This window comes from Orycteropus afer, unplaced genomic scaffold, assembly GCF_000298275.1.
Source record: "Orycteropus afer afer isolate SDZICR_OR568_19922 unplaced genomic scaffold, OryAfe1.0 scaffold00006, whole genome shotgun sequence".
Lineage (NCBI taxonomy): Eukaryota > Metazoa > Chordata > Mammalia > Tubulidentata > Orycteropodidae > Orycteropus > Orycteropus afer.
In genome coordinates this window covers 28551461-28570404 of record NW_006921593.1, presented here as the reverse complement: position 1 = coordinate 28570404, position 18944 = coordinate 28551461, and the positions used below count along the sequence as shown (strand labels likewise).

General features: G+C 47.6%; 1 protein-coding gene across 1 annotated transcript in view; it reads left to right on the top strand.

The window, feature by feature from the left end:
* The window catches only part of CAB39 (calcium binding protein 39), a 46872-nt gene extending 28142 nt beyond the window's left edge, over window positions 1-18730 (top strand). Inside the window, exons 4-8 of the mRNA XM_007942101.2 lie at window positions 4381-4549; window positions 11645-11704; window positions 16003-16068; window positions 17518-17661; window positions 18542-18730. Coding sequence (XP_007940292.1) covers window positions 4381-4549; window positions 11645-11704; window positions 16003-16068; window positions 17518-17661; window positions 18542-18730 — 628 coding nt within the window. The remainder of the gene's footprint in view (window positions 1-4380; window positions 4550-11644; window positions 11705-16002; window positions 16069-17517; window positions 17662-18541) is intronic.
* Window positions 18731-18944: the final 214 nt, after the last annotated feature.

Genomic DNA, 18944 nt, shown 5'->3' with positions numbered 1-18944 from the left:
CTCCCTGATGCGTGGTTTTCTTAATGCCATCATGATACCATTTACAAACCCAGCATTGTCTGATGCCCACTAACTTTGCACATTTCCTTGATTTCCACAAAAAGTCATTTTGTACCTTTGTTTAGCTCAGGTACAAACACGGTCTATAAACTGAATTAGATTGATATGACTTGTTGTTGTTTTTGTTGTTAGTTGCTGTCGAGTAGGATCTGACTCATAGCAACCCCTCCTTGGGTTTCCAAGGCAGTATCACTACGGAAGTAGATTGCCCAGCTCTCTTTCCGAGGAGTGGCTGGTGGGTTTGAACTGCCAGCCTTCTGGTTAGCAGTGAGGTGCCTTAGGCACTATGCCACCAGAGCTGATATGACTCTTAGCTTCCATTTAATCTATAATAGAACCTGTCCTTCCTCTTTTATTTTCAATTTTTGCCATTTGTTGATGCAACTCTGGGTCATTTGTTTGGTAGAAAGATCACATATTTTGGATTTGCATCCTTGTGGTTTCATTTAACATGTTCCTCCATCCCCTTATTTCTTTAAATTGGTGATTACACCTAGCGTTTAATTAGATTAAGATTAAGGTTTTTTTGGGGGGGGCAGGAATTCTTTCTGGAGTATGCTTCATGTGCATAGGCTGTGTGTTTCCTATTGGGTGACACTGTTATCCCATTTCATTGAATAGAGTGATCAGTGGATTTGGGAGCTGTCAGTCTATTCTGGTCTTTATAAAGTTCCCCACCACCCTGTCACCTAATGGCTTTGGTATCCAGTGAGGTCATCCCCTCCATTCAAAATTCCCTAATGCTATCATTCTTCCTTATCCATTAAATGTGTCTCTTTAAAGAAGAACATTTCTTTACCAATCCCAAAAGACAAGCTGAATGGGAAACATAGGGCAAATGCTTGATTCTGTCCCTTGAGTTACTGGTTTTTTCTTTAATCAGTTGGTGCTCTAGCCACTTCCATAGATGACTGACGAGCATGTTACTGTTTTAAGCATCATTGTGAAATTGTCCCATGTTAGGCCACTGGGAGTTTCTTCAAGGTGCCTCCTATGTCATTTTGACAGGACTGGACTCAGTTTTTTCTTTGGTAGCTTCCTTGCTTTCTGGTTCAGGATGTCCCCTTGTTCTTTTTGTACGCTTCCTGCCTCAGACCTGGTCAGGGAGCCTTTTAACATTTTGTACTTTTGCTGATTAATTAGTTTAGACTACTTCCATACTAGGTAATCATCTACTTGGGCTATAAATACTTTGATGCTGGATGTTTTGGGGGAATTATACTGATAATAGGAGCCCTGGTAGCACAGTGGCTAAAGTATTCATCTGCGAACCCAGAAGTCAGTGGTTTGAATCTACCAGCTACACTGTGGGAGAAAGATGTGGCAGTCTGCTTCTGTAACGATTTACAGCCTTGAAAACCCTATGGAGCAGTTCTACTCTGTCCTATATAGAGTTCGCTGTGAGTCAGAATTGACTGGACAGCAGTGGGTTTGGTTTTGGTTTTTATACTGCCAATGAAACAAAGTATTGAAGTTGTCGAGGATTTCATTTTACTTCAATCCACAGTCAGCACCATGGAAGCAGCGGTCAAGAAATCAAATGATGTATTGCATTCGGCAAACCTGCTGCAAAAGACCTTTTTAAAGTGTTCAGCAGCAAAGAAGTCACTTTGAAGACTAAGATGTGCCTGATCCAAGCCACGGTATTTTCAGTTGCCTCATATGCATGTGAAAGCTGAACAATGAACAAAGGAGAAGAACTGATGCATTTGAATTTTGGTGTTGGCAAAGAATATTGAATTTACCGTGGACTCCCAGAGGAACAAACCAAGCTGTCTTGGAAGAAGTAGAGCCAGAATGCTCCTTAGACGTGAGAATGGAGAGATTTTGTCTCAAGCACTTTGGATATATTACCAGGAGGGACTGATTCCTGGAGAAGGATGGACGTCATGCCTGGTAGAGGGTGAGAGAAGAAGAGGAAGACCTCACCAGGACAGGGTGACACAGTGGTTGCCGCAGTAACAGGGTGACACAGTGGTTGCCGCAGTAGGCCCAGACTCAGCCGTGGCCGTGAGGAAGGCGCAGGACTGGCCAGTGTGGTATGTGGAGTTAAAGTGAGTTGGCACTGACTTGACAGCACCTAACAGCAGCAGCCAGTAAGGAGCCCTTCTAGCACTCAGCTGCTAACTGGAAGACCGCATACTTCTCCAAAATATCAAACATTCAAGTATTTATGGCCTCAGCATGCAATTTGAACTTACCAGCCTCTGCATAGGAGAAAGCTGTGGCAGTCTGCTTCCATAAAGATGACAGCCTTTGAAACTCTTTGGGGGCAGTTCTACTCTGACCTATAGGGTCACTGTGAATTAGAATTGACTCCATGGCAGTGGTTTTGTTTTTTGTTATACTCACCAGTATTAGTATATATTTGAAAATAATCTTGTAGCTGGTGTTACACTGCATTTGGAGGCAATAGTTGCTTTCACTGGCCATTTAAATGTTAACACACTCTCTGCTCCAGCCTTAATAGGCTGTATGGCGAAAGTGTTTGCCTTGTACTCATTGGGTTATGAGGTACACATTTCAGATAAGCTTGACAAGCTTCCATCAAAACTTGCCCAACTTGTTATACTAAGCTGTCTTTACCCTTGTCCTTCTAGTCTCCTGCCTATTAAAGATCAGTGAAGCCTGATAGTGGTAAAATGTGGGTTCACAAAATAGCCTAAGAGCCAGTTAGTGTGGAAGTTCTTCGCTGCAGTGTTTCACAAGAATGTTGCTCGCTGATGAGCATGGGCACAACCTGAGATGATGAATCAGTCCTACAGGACTTCGGGGAAGAACATGTGGGTTTGATCAGGAAGATAAAGCTTAGTAAAAGAGAGGGACTTAAGATGGCTCCGAATGTGCCAAGGCAGAGAGAGGACGTTCTCATGTCACCTCACTGAGCACAAAGGTACAGGGGCAGGGATGACCCAGCACGACTGGCAGCAATGAGGAGACCACCTGCAAGCTCTGTAGAGAGTGGGAGACGATGTTGTACCGGAGATGGATGGGGGAGCCTGGAGACTCAGCTCAGGAGTTTGCCTCGGTCTGAGAGAAGCGGCCTGTTAAGCTCATGGAGGGATACGCTATTGATAGACTTGGGTGGACAGTGTGTAAACCCTTTCAAAATTATCTCTGCCTTTTTGTTAAAACTCTATTTTTCAGTAACAGAAGGCATTTTGAATGAGATGGGGAAAAAAAGGTTTTTGGGGGAAGTAATAAGGATTTTTGATACAATTAGTGGGACAGATATGTTCCAAGGGGGTCACTGGGTTGGTAGGATGAGGCCTGTTTCTTCAGCTTATATACACAGTTATACAGGCTTCCACCAAACGGCAACATGCACTGAAAGTGGGATGGCATCTTCCCACTAAACCCCAGAGATGAGAAATGGATCACAGAAGGGTGATTAGGAGACCATTGCAGGGTTCTAGGTGTGAATCAGTACAGCTGTGGAAAAGGAGAGAGAAAATGAACCCAAGATGTTTCAGTGAAGCATTTAGGACTGGTGACAATGACATGAGAAGATTTGAAGTAGAAAAAGGAAGCAAGCCATAGAGCCCTGCTGTCCAGTACAGTACCTACAGACCATGTGCAGTTACTTAATTGTAAATTAATTTAAATAATGAAGCTAACAACAACATGTTGCTGAGGTCCTTGAATGTACCAGTCTGAGTATTGGGTCAAAGCAAAGTACACATGCTGTGTGTTTGATAAACCAAAACCGAACACATTGCCATCGAGTTGATTCCAACTCGTAGTGACCCTCAAACGGCTGCACATCTTTACAGAAGCAGACTGCTTCACCTTTCTCCCGGGGGGCAGTTGGTGAGTTTGAACCACCCACCTTTTTGTTAGCAGCCAAATGCCTTGACCACTGTGCCACCAGAGCGCCTGCATATTTATTTGCTTGGCCTGTTGAAATATGATGACTTTCTGAATTTGGAATCATATTTTTAAATGTTGATAAATTTAGAACAAAATGGGTGTTTTGTTTTGGTTATGTTTTGATTCTGCTCTTGGTGGAGAGCACCACATGTAAAACTCCTCCCCATGTGGGTGACTCTCAGTATTCCTCTTCAGATCATTTAGCATAGAGTCTGAGCTGTATCTGTAGGACAGCTTTTGTGGGCACCCTTGTGGCGGAGTCCTTCTTTGGGGTGAAGTGGTCATCACCACCTCGAGCATGTGTGCACACTGTAGCGTAAGCCCTCCCTGAGAGCAGTGACCATGGGCCCCCTCGGGTTCACAGCAGTCAGGATGCGTCTGAAAACATCTTGCCGTAAAGACTTCAGGTGTTCCAAGTTGAGTGGTCACACTTTCTCTTTCTTTCTGCAGGTATGAATCGCCAGAAATAGCTCTGAACTGTGGAATTATGTTACGGGAGTGCATCAGACACGAGCCACTTGCCAAAATCATTTTGTGGTCGGAACAGTTTGATGACTTCTTCAGATATGTGGAGATGTCAACATTTGACATCGCTTCAGACGCATTTGCGACCTTCAAGGTAATGTCCATAAAAACGGTACAGTTCTAAACAGAATTGCAAGTCAGACTCCAGGCCCACTGTTTTCCCTAAACCTCCTCTGCCTTCCTGGTCTACACACTGCCGCCCTCTAGTGGGAAAAGAGAAGCTTTCATGGTCATGGGTGCGTGTTGCTCAGGTTTATGCAGGATGGTCACATCCTAGAAGGGGTGGCGAAGTTAGATTCTAAAGTCTTAAGAGGCAGAAGTCCTGTGTGGTCAAAATGATACTTTAAACTCTGTTAAAGTACCTGTTTAGTACAGATGACAGACGCACAGGAAGTCATTGCAGCAGTGTCTTTGGTTAAGCACTAGATGAAGGAGTTGACGTCTGTCGGGGCCATCCTGGTTTAAAATATACATGTCTTTGTATACAGGAACGTTTAGGACAGAGATGTCCACATTGTGATGGGAGACAGTGGACTTGCTCTCTCCCCCTCTGCCCGGCCAGAGCGGGTTTATCACAGCAGCAGCGGCCCACCGCGCCATGCCCAGCACCTCCCCTGTCGTGTAGGGGCGTGGAGTACAGCAACACAGCATGCACCGTTGTGTGACTCGCACATTTTGGTTTTCAGTGGTAGAATTTTATGTGGTTTAAAGTATACAAATAAAGTGGTACTCTTTATTAATGTTTTTCACAGTGGGGACAAGCCTTTATATGCAACATTCCTGTATGTAATGTCTGATCTTCGTAGACTTTATAAGTGAATATTTAGAAATATTATTTTAATATAGTAGGAGTTAGCATAGGAGCTCAGTGCCTAAGGCACTTGACTGCTAACCAGAAGGCTGGCAGTTCAAACCCACCAGCCACTCCTTGGAAGGAAGGTAGGGCTATCTACATCCGTAGAGGTGCTGCCTTGGAAACCCAAGGAGGGGTCGCTATGAGTCAGTCCGACTTGATGGCACACAACAACAACAGATGTTAGCATACTGACATGTAGACTACCAAGCTAAGAGACCGTGAACACTGACAGTGAGAAGTGGCCACGGTTCTTGTGTCCAGTTAGCTTTATGATTTTGAAGAGCATCTGGGTGAGGTATGCCCCCCAGAAGACATGAGTGCCTAAACTTAAGCTGGGCTGAAAGCCTGAGCACCTGTGAGTGTTTCACATTGAATGAGAATAAGCTGTGAAAAGTGCCTGATGGTTAATGTCCCAAATGATTAAGAAGGGTGTTGGAAGCACTGATCAGACTGGGATGTTCATGGGTCAGTGGATCTGAGACGGCTGCCCAGAGTGGTCAGTAGGATGCCTAGGCATCACCAGCCTTGGTGGGCTAGGACTCCTGCTGAGAACACAGGGACAAAGGGTGTGCCCCATTCAGAGCAGCCACGCCTGTTAGGACGGAAGGTGTAGCACCATGTGTCAAGACGAGATACACCTGCGGAATGAAGCCATGTGCCCAAAGGTGGGCCACTGGGGCACAGGGGGTGAGAGAGAGAGGAGCAGTGTGGTGGGAGAACGCCCCCAGCTCATGTGGCTGATACACTCCTGGCAGAGATGGCAAATGGCCGAGAGGGGAGAGGGGTGTGCTGCCTGTATGCCATCATGTGATATGCAATGTCAGACACAGCCTTGATTGGCCTTGCTGCTAGTTGCATCTCAGTTCAGGTTGCTTCCTTGAATTAAATCCTCACCAAGGAGAAAATGATCACGATAGCGTAATTGTAGGACACACAGCCCTGTTAGGTCATGGTAGCCAGGAAGGGAAGGACAGGACAGAGCCGGGTAAGTCATGGTAGCAGGAAGGGGAGGACAGGGCGGAGCCCGGTAGGTGGTCTCCACCTGAAGAAGGGAGAGACTTCACAAGGCAGCTCCAGGTCCCAAGCGTGAGCTCTGGAAGAGAGAGCCTTGAGAAGCTGATTGGGATTGTGAGTCCTGGGGAAGCCTGATTACCTAGCAGGTGGGGGAGCTAATGAAAGAGGCACCTGAGCAGACAGCCCTCCAGCAAGCAGAGTCGAGCCCATAAGCAAGACAGCCAATAGGAAAAGGCACAGACCTACCATCGTCAGCTCTGGGTGGCCCCACCGCCAGACCCCACTGAAGTTACTTTCCCACTCCATGAAGGAAACTGCAGTTGGAGCCAAGAGACAGACCCAAGGGGAGGCCATCAGCCTTCACAGCCAGCAGGACGGGAAGCAGTGCTTCTCCTGGTGGGGTTCCATCCACTGTGTAGTGGAAAAGGAAACTAGAGCGTCTGAGAGAGTAACAAGAGTCATCTCCCCAGAAAATACCCTCTGCACCCAAACATTTTCAGACAGACGCAGCTCAGCCGTGACCCTGGATTGAAAGCCCCAGAGCAGGTGCAGAGTCTCAAAAGGAGGTTAAAGCTTCCTGCTCTGAACATGTGTGAGAGCCTTAGCTTGAAGGAATGAGCGCTGGCCTCACAAGCCCAAGGGCCAACTCCTGGCAGCAGTGATGTGTTTTCTCTTTTGAGGAATTAAGTAGATGGGGAGGGGCATCAGAAGGCCAACGCATATATTTCCAGTTTCCAGAGTAGGAGAAGGTGGGTACCCAGAGAGGACGGTGGAGCGTAGAGCTTGATGGTTCTCCTGTGTGAGGTTCTAGAAAGTATTTCCAAAGAGATGGTTCCTGAGGATTTTGGAAAGAAAGCCAGGTGCTCGCACCCAACATGGACTCACCAAGAATGAGTGCAGCCCTTCTAATCTCCTAGATGCCAGTAGATGAGGGTGGGGAAGAGCATGGCTGCCTGGGTTCAAATCCCAGCTCTCCCATTGATTTGACCTCAGTTTCCTCCCCTGTGACATGTGGGTGAATACAGCAGTCTGTCAAGACTCTGTCCCTCACACAGTGCGTGTGCAGTGAATAGCATGACAGTCATTCCTCTATGGCAGTGAGAATGTCCTGGACCTTAAAGAATTTTACAAGTGGATTCTCATGGAAACAATAGGAAATCTTGAGGTCAGTAGAGTTTCAGGGTAGGGGACACACACCTAATTGAACACCGTGTCCACATGGTGCCAGTAAGTGGATTGCTATCGTTCTGGAGACAGGGGTCTATGGGCCTTCACTCAGCCCTACCATTTTGAACATGTTCATGGATGACTTAGATGAAGGGTGACCAGGCACACTTTTCACGTGCACAAGTACTAACCTTGATGGGAAAGATAGCAGAGAACAGTGGATCCATAAGGACCAGAGAGGCCAGAATGCAACAGGATGAAATCACATGTAGATAACCGAAGGCTTCCACTTGAAGACCCACCTGTATAAATAGGAGATGGAGAATAAGGCATCATAGTAAGTTAATCATTACAAAACGCAGTGGTTACTGTGTGTAATACTGAGCTGTAGGTAATTCTGCATCATGCACACAAAGCCCTATGAAGGAGGTATGTTATCCCATTTACAGGTGAGGAAACTGAAGCCTTGACATGTTGAATAAAAGTCAGTCACTAAGTGGGAGAGGCAGAATTTGAACCCAGGCAGTGAAGTTAAATAGTGGGATGCTGCTGCCCCAGAAGCAACATGCAGTAACATAGCTTGTAACCTAAGGAGCTCAGTGACGGGCTCAGTCACCTATAAGCTTCTCAGGGAACAGCACCTAAGTGTGTTCTGTACAGGCGCCACACGCAGAGAAACAGATGCCTTCCAGAAGACAGTAGTGGTGAGGGCTCAGCACCTGCCGTTGGAGGAGTGGTTGAAGGAGCTGGACCTGTTTAGCCTGCAGAAGAGAAAACCTGGGAGGGACTGCCAGCAGCTCTGCTTGTGTTTGAAGTTAGGTCCTACGGAGTGTGGGTTGTATGTGTTGAGTTGGCTCTGACGGTTTTTGGAAATCACCGGGCATAGGTTTTGGCGTTAGTGCAGGAAGAACACCTGCACCAGAAGAGCCACAAAAGCGAACCACAGTTGGAACAATTGAATTCCTTGTCCTTGGACATAGTCAAGCATCAAATAAGAAATTGGGCCCAATAGTCAGACTTGACAAGACTCTGAAAATATACTCCCAGGTTAGCGGTAAGTCTTCAGGGATTAGTGGGCTGGCTTTTTACTTGATGTTTGGGGCCCAAACTCACATACCTTTTAGGGCTCTTTTTTTGTTCAGCCCACTCTAAAATTTGGCTCCTCAGTCTGCTGGACTTGGGGTATGAGCCCCAGCATTTCCTCGAGATCTGTCATGGCCTGGGATAGACTGAAATTCCAGTAGGTGGGAGATTGGGGTCCTTTCCTTCTTCCCCTCGATGGCTCACCGACCACCTCTGCTGGTCTAGCCCACGTGTACCCAGGTGCTGGACAGTGGCCAGGTACTCACTGTTGTCCTTTTCTATTCTGCTGTGTTAATCCTGGTGTGAGTCCTCCAAAAGTTTTAGCTTCGGTTCCCGGGCTGAAGTTCCTTGTCTCAGGAGTAAGGTCCCGGCCCTGTCCCCACCTCCTGCCCTTCCCAGCTTCATGGGGGCCTTTGCCCACTGCTCCCTCTTCACAGCGTCTCCTCTTCTGCCTTTAGGCCCTCGAGGCTCTCGAGGGACCTTCCCAACGAAGGACTCATCCCATCACGAGTTGGGGCTCAGCTGCTCCTTAAATCTGGAGCACCCCTTTTCAACCTACCCCAAAGCCATTGAGAAAACTGAACCAAACTCACTGCCATCAAGTCGGACCCGACTCATAGCGACCCCTCCTTGGATTTCCGAGGCAGTATATCTATGGAAGTAGATTGCCCAACCTTCCTTTCGAGGAGTTAGCTGGTGGGTTCCTCCTTGGATTTCCGAGGCAGTATATCTATGGAAGTAGATTGCCCAACCTTCCTTTCGAGGAGTTAGCTGGTGGGTTTGAGTCACCAGCCTTCTGTTTAGCAGTGAAATGCCTTAGGCACTAGACCACCAGAGCTCCTAAAATGCTTAAAAGCAAACTTTGAAGGTTGGTTAGTGTGGTGTTTTTCCAAACGTGTTCTCTGACTTTTGTTGGCTCGTTTAATTACTTACTGTTCTTTAAGATCTTACTGGGTACTGGGTACTGTGCAGGTGCTGGGATTCTAAGGTAATAAAAATGGACATGACCCTTGCATTGATGGAGTTGACAGGCCAGTGGGAGAGAGACACTAGTTAAATAACACCACAGACAGATCCCGGCACAGCTGTGACCAGTGCTTTGATGTGGGAGAGCAGTCGGAAGGATGCCCATGCAGCACCGTGGGAGTGGAGGTCTGAAGTGTGCTGTGGGCATGCAGGCCAAGGGGAAAGCCCGGGTGAAGGACTTTCAGGGCAGGATGTTACAGGGTATAGGCCACACGAGATGGAGCCCGCTCACAGACCTGGGGCCTCTCCAAGGGGCAGCTAGCGCTCTGGTGCTTTCCACATCCACACGACCACAGCACTTGCTTGGAGCATCTGTCAGGCCAGTGTTATATTGAATACACTGATTCACTGTGACCCAAGGAAAGTTGGGCAGAGAAAGGGCTTTATGAGTACAGCCCCTCTTGTGGGTGACCTGACGGGAACATACGTCATCAATTCACCAGAAACTGACTGGCCGCTCCTCCTGGCACGTGTCCCCATTCTCTTTCCTCTTCTGCTAAGAGCAAGGCTAGGCCATTGCCAGCTTTTAGGTCCTTGAAGGCAGGGACCATATATTTTTGTCTTTGTAGCCCCACCACCTAGAACTTTCCCTGGCACATAGTAGGTACTCTTGGAATGCAGAATGAGACTGCAGGACAGTCATTTTTAATTCCTCATTTTTACAGCATAATTCTGCTTACTTTTGGAGCTAATGTTTATAATAAATACAAGGGGTTTTTTTTGTGTTTTTTTTTTAAATGATTTGGGTGAAAGTTCACAGAGCAAATTCATCTTCATACAGCAATTCACATATTCTTTGTCTCATGACATTGACTGTAATCTCCTGCAATGCAACAGCTCCCCTCCCACTTCCTCCCTATAGCCACTTCTTCCCTGTATCTTTCCCTCCCATGCACGTCTGCCCCCCAAGCTGTCTCCCTGTGCATACACAGTCTTTCTGTTCTCTCATGATTGATCTCTCCAAGGAGTGTATCTACCTAATATAAATGTTCAGCTCATATGCTTGTCTTTTGTTTGGCTGGAAGCCACAGGAGTGGGTTCAATTCCAGACGTGAAGGGCAGCTGGGGCTGTAATCTCAGGGGTTCCACCCCAGGTTCTATCTGACCAGCAAACCTGGTGTGTGCCCCCCCCCCTTTTTTTTTTTTTAATAATTTTGAATTTTGTTCACATTGTTCTCCCACTCTATCCAGGATCTCCTACATAGATCCTCCTCCAAGTGGTTGACAGTGGTAGCCAGGCACCATCCAGTTCTTCTGGTCTCAGTTGTATAGGCTGAGAATCGCATGGTGTACTACTAGTCCCTTGAACTAATTATTTCCATGTGTCTTTAGTTTTCTTCATTCTTCTTTGCTCTGGCTGAGGAGAGACCCATTATTGCATTTAGATGGCCGCTTGCAAGCTTTTTAGGTCCTAGTCACCATCGCCAAAGTAGGATGTGGAACAATGTTTTTGTGTAGTATGTTATGCCAGTTGAGCTTGATGTCACAATGAGGGGCTTTCGGAAACTATTTTATGTCCAAGGTAAGGTTGCGTTCACTGTTAACAGTGGAGGTAACGTTAATCGGAAGAAGAAAGTGGGATCTCCAGGACTTGTCCTAATGAAGACATTTCCTCTTTCTTCAGCAGGAGCACACTACTCAATGGGTGCGGCACTCTCGGACACATTTTACCACAGCCATTTACTCCTGTTTCCCTATAATTCTTCAGTCCTTGTTTTAAGTGTGTGTCTCCATTCCTTATCTGTCTGGTTGTCTTTTTTGTTTTTTTGTTTTATTTTTCAGTTTTGCTTCTATGAGCTATAGACCTGCAGGTAATCATATACTGTGAAAAATCACAATTTCAAGTCATTAATCATTTTATTTACTCTTGCATAGGATCAACATCTCAAGTAAAAGTTACGCTCAAATGTATTTAAGTGTAGCAATTTTAACAACAGTTTTTATGAGGTAAAATGGCATGGAATGTTTTAGAATTCTCTTTTAATTGGGAGAAAAGAAAGCCTTGGATGGAGAATAATTTTTTTTTTCTATTTTTTGCTTTAGGATTTACTTACAAGACACAAGTTGCTCAGTGCAGAGTTTCTGGAGCAGCATTATGACCGAGTAAGTATGTGGCCCAGGAGCAAAGCATAGCCCAGCTTTCCGTGACCAGAAATGAAAGGTGAAGTTCACTTTTGTAGCAGAATGTTTACTTTGCGTGAGTCATGTTTTTAAACAACGCATAATCCTCAGTGTTGTTTTCCTGCTGAAAGAGCATATGAAGCGTTAGAACTTGGATTTGATCTTGGTGCTTGACACACTGCCCTTACAGCATTTTTGCTACTGAATGATAGTGCACTTACGATCAGAGGAAGCTCACTATGGAAGATTAACCCTGCCTTCCTTTCCCATCCCTCGCTCTGCACTCCTGCTGCCTCCAGGTAGAGTGAGCAGGGGCCACAGCAGCTGCCAGGTGGAGGCACTCCCTGCACTGGAGCAGGCAGGACCCTGGGTCCTGCTCCCGTTCTGCCCTTGACTCCTTGTGGTCACGGCCAAGGCATCTACCCGCGTGGGCAGGGACTTAGAAGTCAGTGCTTATTTGTAAGATGAGGGTGTGGACTAGCCCGTGGTAAGGGCCCTTCCAGCGTGGTGTTGATGCTGCACTCCAGGTGATGGTGATGCCCTGAGGGTGGTCAGTGATGCTCAGTGCTCGGCTGACACTCAGCCTGTGAGCCTCACAGCAGCCTCGGGTCTGGGCCGAGGCGAAAGCCTGGGTGTGAAGGGCTTTCAGGGCAGGATGTTGCAGGGTAGGCGACACGAGATGGGGCCCGCTCACAGACCTGAGGCCTCTCCAAGGGGCAGCTAGTGCTCTGGTGCTTTCCACATCCACACGACCACAGCACTTGCTTGGAGCATCTGTCAGGCCAGTGTTATATTGAATACACTGATTCACTGTGACCCAAGGAAAGTTGGGCAGAGAAAGGGCTTTATGAGTACAGCCCCTCTTGTGGGTGACCTGACAGAAACATACATCATTAATTCACCAAATACTCATCCCCGGTCAGGTCAAGTCCCTCTGCTCTTCACCCCGTGCCGGCTAGACCTTTCCGTGGAGGTTGCCCGGGACGCCCGCAGGAGCTTGCTTAGGGCGTAGGGTTTACTTTACAAGCTGTGTAAGGTTCACAGATGCCATTAGAGAATTTGTGATAGTAACAATCCAATTGAAATTCCAGTCCTGTCCCTATTCCATGAGAGTTCTTCTACTAGTAAGCAAGATTTCTGAAATCCTAAGTATCGTTACTACTTCATTCTTCACTTTGCTATTCAGCAAGATTTTTCTAAGATTCTTAGCAGGAAAACCTGTACTTTGTAATCCTTGTATGCGTCCTTTTCCCTTCCCGCTCCCGTAGCACCGCGCTGGGCACGTGGCACATCCCTCACGGAGGGCATAAGCACTGCTGCTCCTTTCTCTTACCTCCACCCATGTGGCGCTGGACTGGAGTCGGTTTCCTGTCATGTTTGTTGGCTTAAAATGGCAGCATGTCGTTGTCTCCCATCCCTGTGTAGTGGTTAGGACCTTGGGCTTTGGCCTCGGCCCACCTGGAGTCTGGCCTCCATCGCCCCACCGTGGGCCCTCAGGACCCTTAGCCCTACAAGGACACTCATGGTAGCGCTCGCCCCCAAGGGCTGTTGTGACAGTGTGTGTGCAAAGTGCATAAGGTCTGGAACACAGTAAGCTGTTTGAAACCATCACACATGGGTTCAAAAATCTTTAAGCATATTAATGTCTTCATTTAAGGCAGACCAAAACTGCAGACTAATTTCCAAGAAATTGACTACAGGCAGTAGAATCTGTTTGATTTTGCTATAAAATATTTCCCTACATTTTCTCTTCCACATTGTTAACTGATGATATCAGTTAACAGAAATTTACTTGAGGTGTTTAACGGAAATGTCTCTAATGGTACCATGGTATCTTGGGGAGGGAGGGGGAACGAGAATGGGGGCATCTGGGTGATTCAGAGCCTAGGGTGAGTTTGCTACACCAAGTAAGAACGCTTTGATTTTATGTTCTAAACTCCTGTGTATTCGGGCTCTGAGCTCCATCTTTAAAAGTCTGTTTCTTTTGTCGTTGTTGAGAATATACACAGCAAAACATGCACCCATCCAACCATTTATACGTGTACCATTCCATGATGTTCTTCAAGATGTGCAACAGTTCTCATCCTCTTTCTCTGGGTTATTCTTTCCTCCTTATCATAAACTCACTGCCTCTTAAGCCTCCTATCTAATCTTTCAAGTTGCTGTTGTCAATTTGATTGCACATAGATAGTTCTTAAAAGACCAGGGCAGACGTTCTTTACTGGGTAAGCTAAACTATTGTTTGGTTTTAAGAAGACTTCAGGGGATATTTTTGGATTCCATGAGAATTTGAAATTCTCTTCTGCATTTTCCCCCTTTTGATCAGTATTTTTCTATAGAATCTTTAATAAGTATATTCAGTAATGATAGCTGGGCACCATCTAGTTCTTCTGGCAAAGCCTCTATCATTCATAGGGCTCTGAGCTTTCTAATGGCCAAAGCATAAAAACTCCAAAACTCACTGCCATTGAGTCGGTCCCAACTCATAGCGACCCCTCATTGGGTTTCTGAGGCAGCATCTCTATGGAAGTAGATTGCCCAACCTTCTTTCCAAAGAGTGTCTGGTGGGTTTGAACCGCCAGCCTTCTGGCTAGCAGTCAAATGCCTCAGGCACTAAATCAATCAAAAGATCACAATATCTGTAAGGTAAGATACATGGTAGTTGCTCATAAGAAACATAGCCTTTTCTAGCTCTGGGACCTGAGACACGCTTCTCCTGTTGGCATTCTTATAGGAGAACTTCACCACCATGTACTGAGCTAAGTGCCATTCCCTGAGAGCGTGTCTCTGAGGAGCTGAGCAGAGGTTCAGGCCCGTTGCCCATCCTCCACCCTCACCCTCTGGTCCTCATCCAGGATAACACCTAACATCCCAGGAGGACCACACAGGCCACAGACGGCCTTGCCTGGCAGTGCTCCATGGCCGTGATTTCTTGTAACCAAGCTTATCCTAAGAATGACGTGCCACAGAAAATAGCATTTCCTGCCAAGAGCTTGAAGTATAAATGTTCTTTACTGATTAAGTCAAAACCAGTTGTTTGGATTATCAATTTGATGATCATTTGAAGAGACAGCATTTCTGAAAAGCAGGAGTCTAACCTGCTTGCTTACTAAGCAGACGGACGTGCCACTTCAGCCTGAGAGCAGGTCTGGCTTTGTTCTGGGGGTGCTCACGGCACTTTTCTGTACATACCTGAGGCTCTGCAGCCCATGTGACCTCTGCCAGCTGTTTCAGCACGAAAGCAGCCATAGATGATCCATAAACAAATGTGTGACTGGCCTCCAATAAAGTGACATTTACAGAACAGACAGCCCTGCTTTCAAGCACAGATGATGGCTGATGAGGGCTCGGCCTGGAGCATGGGCATCAGTTACAGTACAGACAGGCGACCACACGGCGTCTCGGGGAAGTGCTGGGAGCCAGCAGAGGCAGGGCGGTTCTCAGGCTGCCATGGCGTTCTGGGAACACACACAGATGCCAGCCTTCCTGGCTGCCTCTCTCCCTTCTCCCCCACAGTTTTCTGCAAAGTGTACCCTTGGCCCCCTGTGTTTCCCTCACTGCCCATTTGCTCCCTCCTGCTTTGACCCACCTCCACCCCGACCGCTTTAGTGAACTCTGCCTGTCAGAGACCACTTCGTTAATTGAGTGCACACTTGTCGGTTCTTAACCCCACACCGTTTCTCATTGTCTGGGTCTCCACTCAGGCTGATCTTCCCTTTTTCTGCCCCAAGAACATCTTCTCTCCTCCCTTTATACACCGGCTCTCTCGGCTGGAGCCCGAGTCCCACCTCGGGGACAGCTGTGTTGACGTGACGCGGTGCTGTCTCCCTGCTCTCATCTGTGTGTGATGATGTTCTCTCCTTGCTTGTCTCTTCATGTTGTGCTTGAAACTGGTGGAGTTTTCATCTGTAAAGACTATGAATTTTCTCATCGAACCACTGGAAATGAGAACTGACAACAGTGGGGGAAAGGGAGTTAAGTTTTATAAGGATGGAGTTTGTAGGGACAGGAGAGGGCCCGATTTTTGAACTGTACATAGGCCTGGCTGGGGGGGAGGGGCCCTCTTCTTGGAGATAACTGTGACAGGTGATCCTCCGAGGTGTCACCTGGGGATACTCTCGAGGGCATCACAAGAAGGGTGTGAAACAGGCAAACAGTGGGAAATGGGAATGCTTAGGCAACTGTTGGCCTCTATGGTGTTGGAAATGCCCCCACACCTAGTGACATGATTCTTCCAGCCTCTCTAAACTAACCCTGGTGTGTATTATCTTGTCTCTTAGTTCTTCAGTGAATATGAAAAGTTACTTCATTCAGAAAATTATGTGACAAAAAGACAGTCACTCAAGGTATGCCAGTTGGTTTATTTGTATAGTTTATTTCTCTTCACCTTGTGTTTGAAATTGAGAAGTGGGAGAGAGGGGCTTTGCTGGTGTGGCCATAGACCACATAGGATAGGGCGTCTTCCCTGAGGTCCTTGAAGCCCTGTGCCAGGAGCCACTCCATGAGGTCAAGGATGGACTCCCCAATGTTACACAAACGTGGATGGGCAGCAGGATCAGAGTCACAGGAGGCTGTGCCTCTTCGTAGGAGAAACTGCTTTTTGTTGACAAATTAATAGCCTTTGACCAAATTCTGGATCCTTGGGCTGCTTAGGTAAGGCTTTAGAGACCACCTCTTACACTTCAGAATTGCCAGCATGTGAAGGAAGACTCGGACAGCCATTTTTAAGACTATGGTCATTTGTAGGGCTGTGAAGCACGGCACTCGCCCTGCAGATTATTTTAGTACTGGGCCATGCAGACTGCCACGTACGCACATGGAGCAGCGGGCCATGCAGACTCCCTCATGAGCACACGGAGTACTGGGCCACACAGACTGCCACGTACACATATGGAGCAGTGGGCCACATGGACTGCCATGTACACACATGGTGCAGCGGGCCACACAGACTGCCACGTACACACACGGAGCAGCGGGCCACACGGACTGCCTCGTGAACACACGGAGTACTGGGCCACGCAGACAGCCACGTATGCACACGGTGCAGCGGGCCACGCAGACTGCCTCGTGAACACACGGAGTACTGGGCCACACAGACTGCCACGGACACACACAGAGCAGCGGACCACATGAACTGTCATGTACACACATGGTGCAGCGGGCCACGCAGACTGCCTCGTGAACACATGGAGTACTGGGCCACACAGACTGCCACATACGCACACAGAGCAGCGGGCCACACAGACTGCCACGTACACGGAGCAGCGGGCCACACAGACTGCCTCCTGAACACACGGAGTACTAGGCCACTCAGACTGCCACGTACACACACAGCAGCGGGCCACGCAGACTGCCTCGTGAACACACGGAGTACTGGGCCACTCAGACTGCCACGTACACACACAGCAGCGGGCCACGCAGACTGCCTTGTGAACACACGGAGCAGTGTTGGGGACCAATGGTACTCTAAAGATGGATTTTAATTTGCAGGTTTTTTGCAGTCATTTTGGCATTTACAGACTGTCTCACAGACACTTTGAATATCCCTTCAGAAAGTGCTGTCAGACTTACTTTCAATGCTAAACTCCTAAAGGCAAGTGGGTGTTCACCTAGCGGGAAAATAATGACCAGGCACTTGACAGCTTCCAGGCCTGTCTGCAGCTCATTTCCTCTGTCATTGGTATGCTTTGTAGCATCCTGTGCTTAGTAAGGATGATTGTAGAATGAATTATGTTTAAGACTTTGGCTGTTCTTCGAATGGCAGTGTGAGAGTAACTGCTTAAATGTCTTCCCAGCTTCTCGGGGAGCTGCTGTTGGACAGACACAACTTCACGATTATGACGAAGTACATCAGCAAACCTGAGAACCTCAAGTTAATGATGAACCTTCTACGAGACAAGAGCCGCAACATCCAGTTTGAGGCCTTCCATGTCTTTAAGGTAGAGTCCTGAACCACACGCAGTGTGGTCCTCCAGGGTCGTGCATCTCATTGCACTTACAAACTCCTGGGCTGCTACCAACCTCATGTTAAAATCCAGAAGGCTCAATTCACTTTCATATTTGTGTGGTATGTATAGCATTTCAGCACAAAGACTAGAAGCAGGTGTATCCTTTTAGGTTTTGGACAAGAAGCACATACATACAGAGAGCTGCCGTTTCTCTTTGACACATTAGGTAGTTGTTAGGTGCCAACCAGTTGCTTCTGACTCATCCTGACCCACGTGCAACAGTGCAACACCGCCCAGTCCTGCACCAGCCTCCAAATGGGCTCTGTCTGGGCCCAGTGTCACAGCCCGGGTCAGTCCGTCTCGTTGAGGGCCTTACCCTTCTTCACCGACCCTCTACTTTACCAAGCATGGTGTCCTTCTCCAGGGACTGGTCCCTCCTGACAACACGTCCACAGTACCTGCCATCCTCGCCATCCTTGCTCTTGGGCGCACAATATTATTCATCACAGAGGGAAAGATAAACCGCTTCTTAATGCTTTCCTGATAGTTTTTATTCTTAAAATCCAGTCTGACCACCTTTGCCCAGAAATCGTTCCTACTCGTTTAGTTCTAAAATGAAGTAGTACCAGTTGTGTTGTGGGGCCAGTGGCGTGAGGTGGTCGGTGCCTTTTGTGCTAAAACATGTAATTGATCTGATCTCCTTTCGAGTTGTAAAGGCTGGGTCTGGTAGCACAGACATCAGCACTAACTTCCTGACTCCCCACATCCCCCGGGGAGGCGTGGATGTGTTCGCGAGTCTCTTGGCTGCGGTTGAGATGTCTCGGGGCCTTGCTCTGTCACTGTGAACTGACGTTGCGTTCTCTCTGGGCAGGTGTTTGTCGCCAATCCCAACAAGACCCAGCCCATCTTGGACATCCTGCTGAAGAACCAGGCCAAGCTCATCGAGTTCCTCAGCAAGTTCCAGAATGACAGGACCGAGGACGAGCAGTTCAACGACGAGAAGACCTACTTGGTCAAACAGATCAGGGATTTGAAGAGACCAGCCCAGCAGGAAGCCTAATTTCCAATAAACATCTAAAATATTAAACCCAAATTCAGCATTTGCTGTTAGCTACTCAGCATCAGGCACCCTTACTGAGTCATGAGGAACAGGACTGCTAGTCTGCTGTTAAGTGAACGGTTTTCGTTTTACCTTTTCGTTTTTTTAGTCCGAGCTGGAGAACGTAGCTGCTGCTTTCTTGCGCACTAGAGCACATGTGGACCTTTCCTGATGT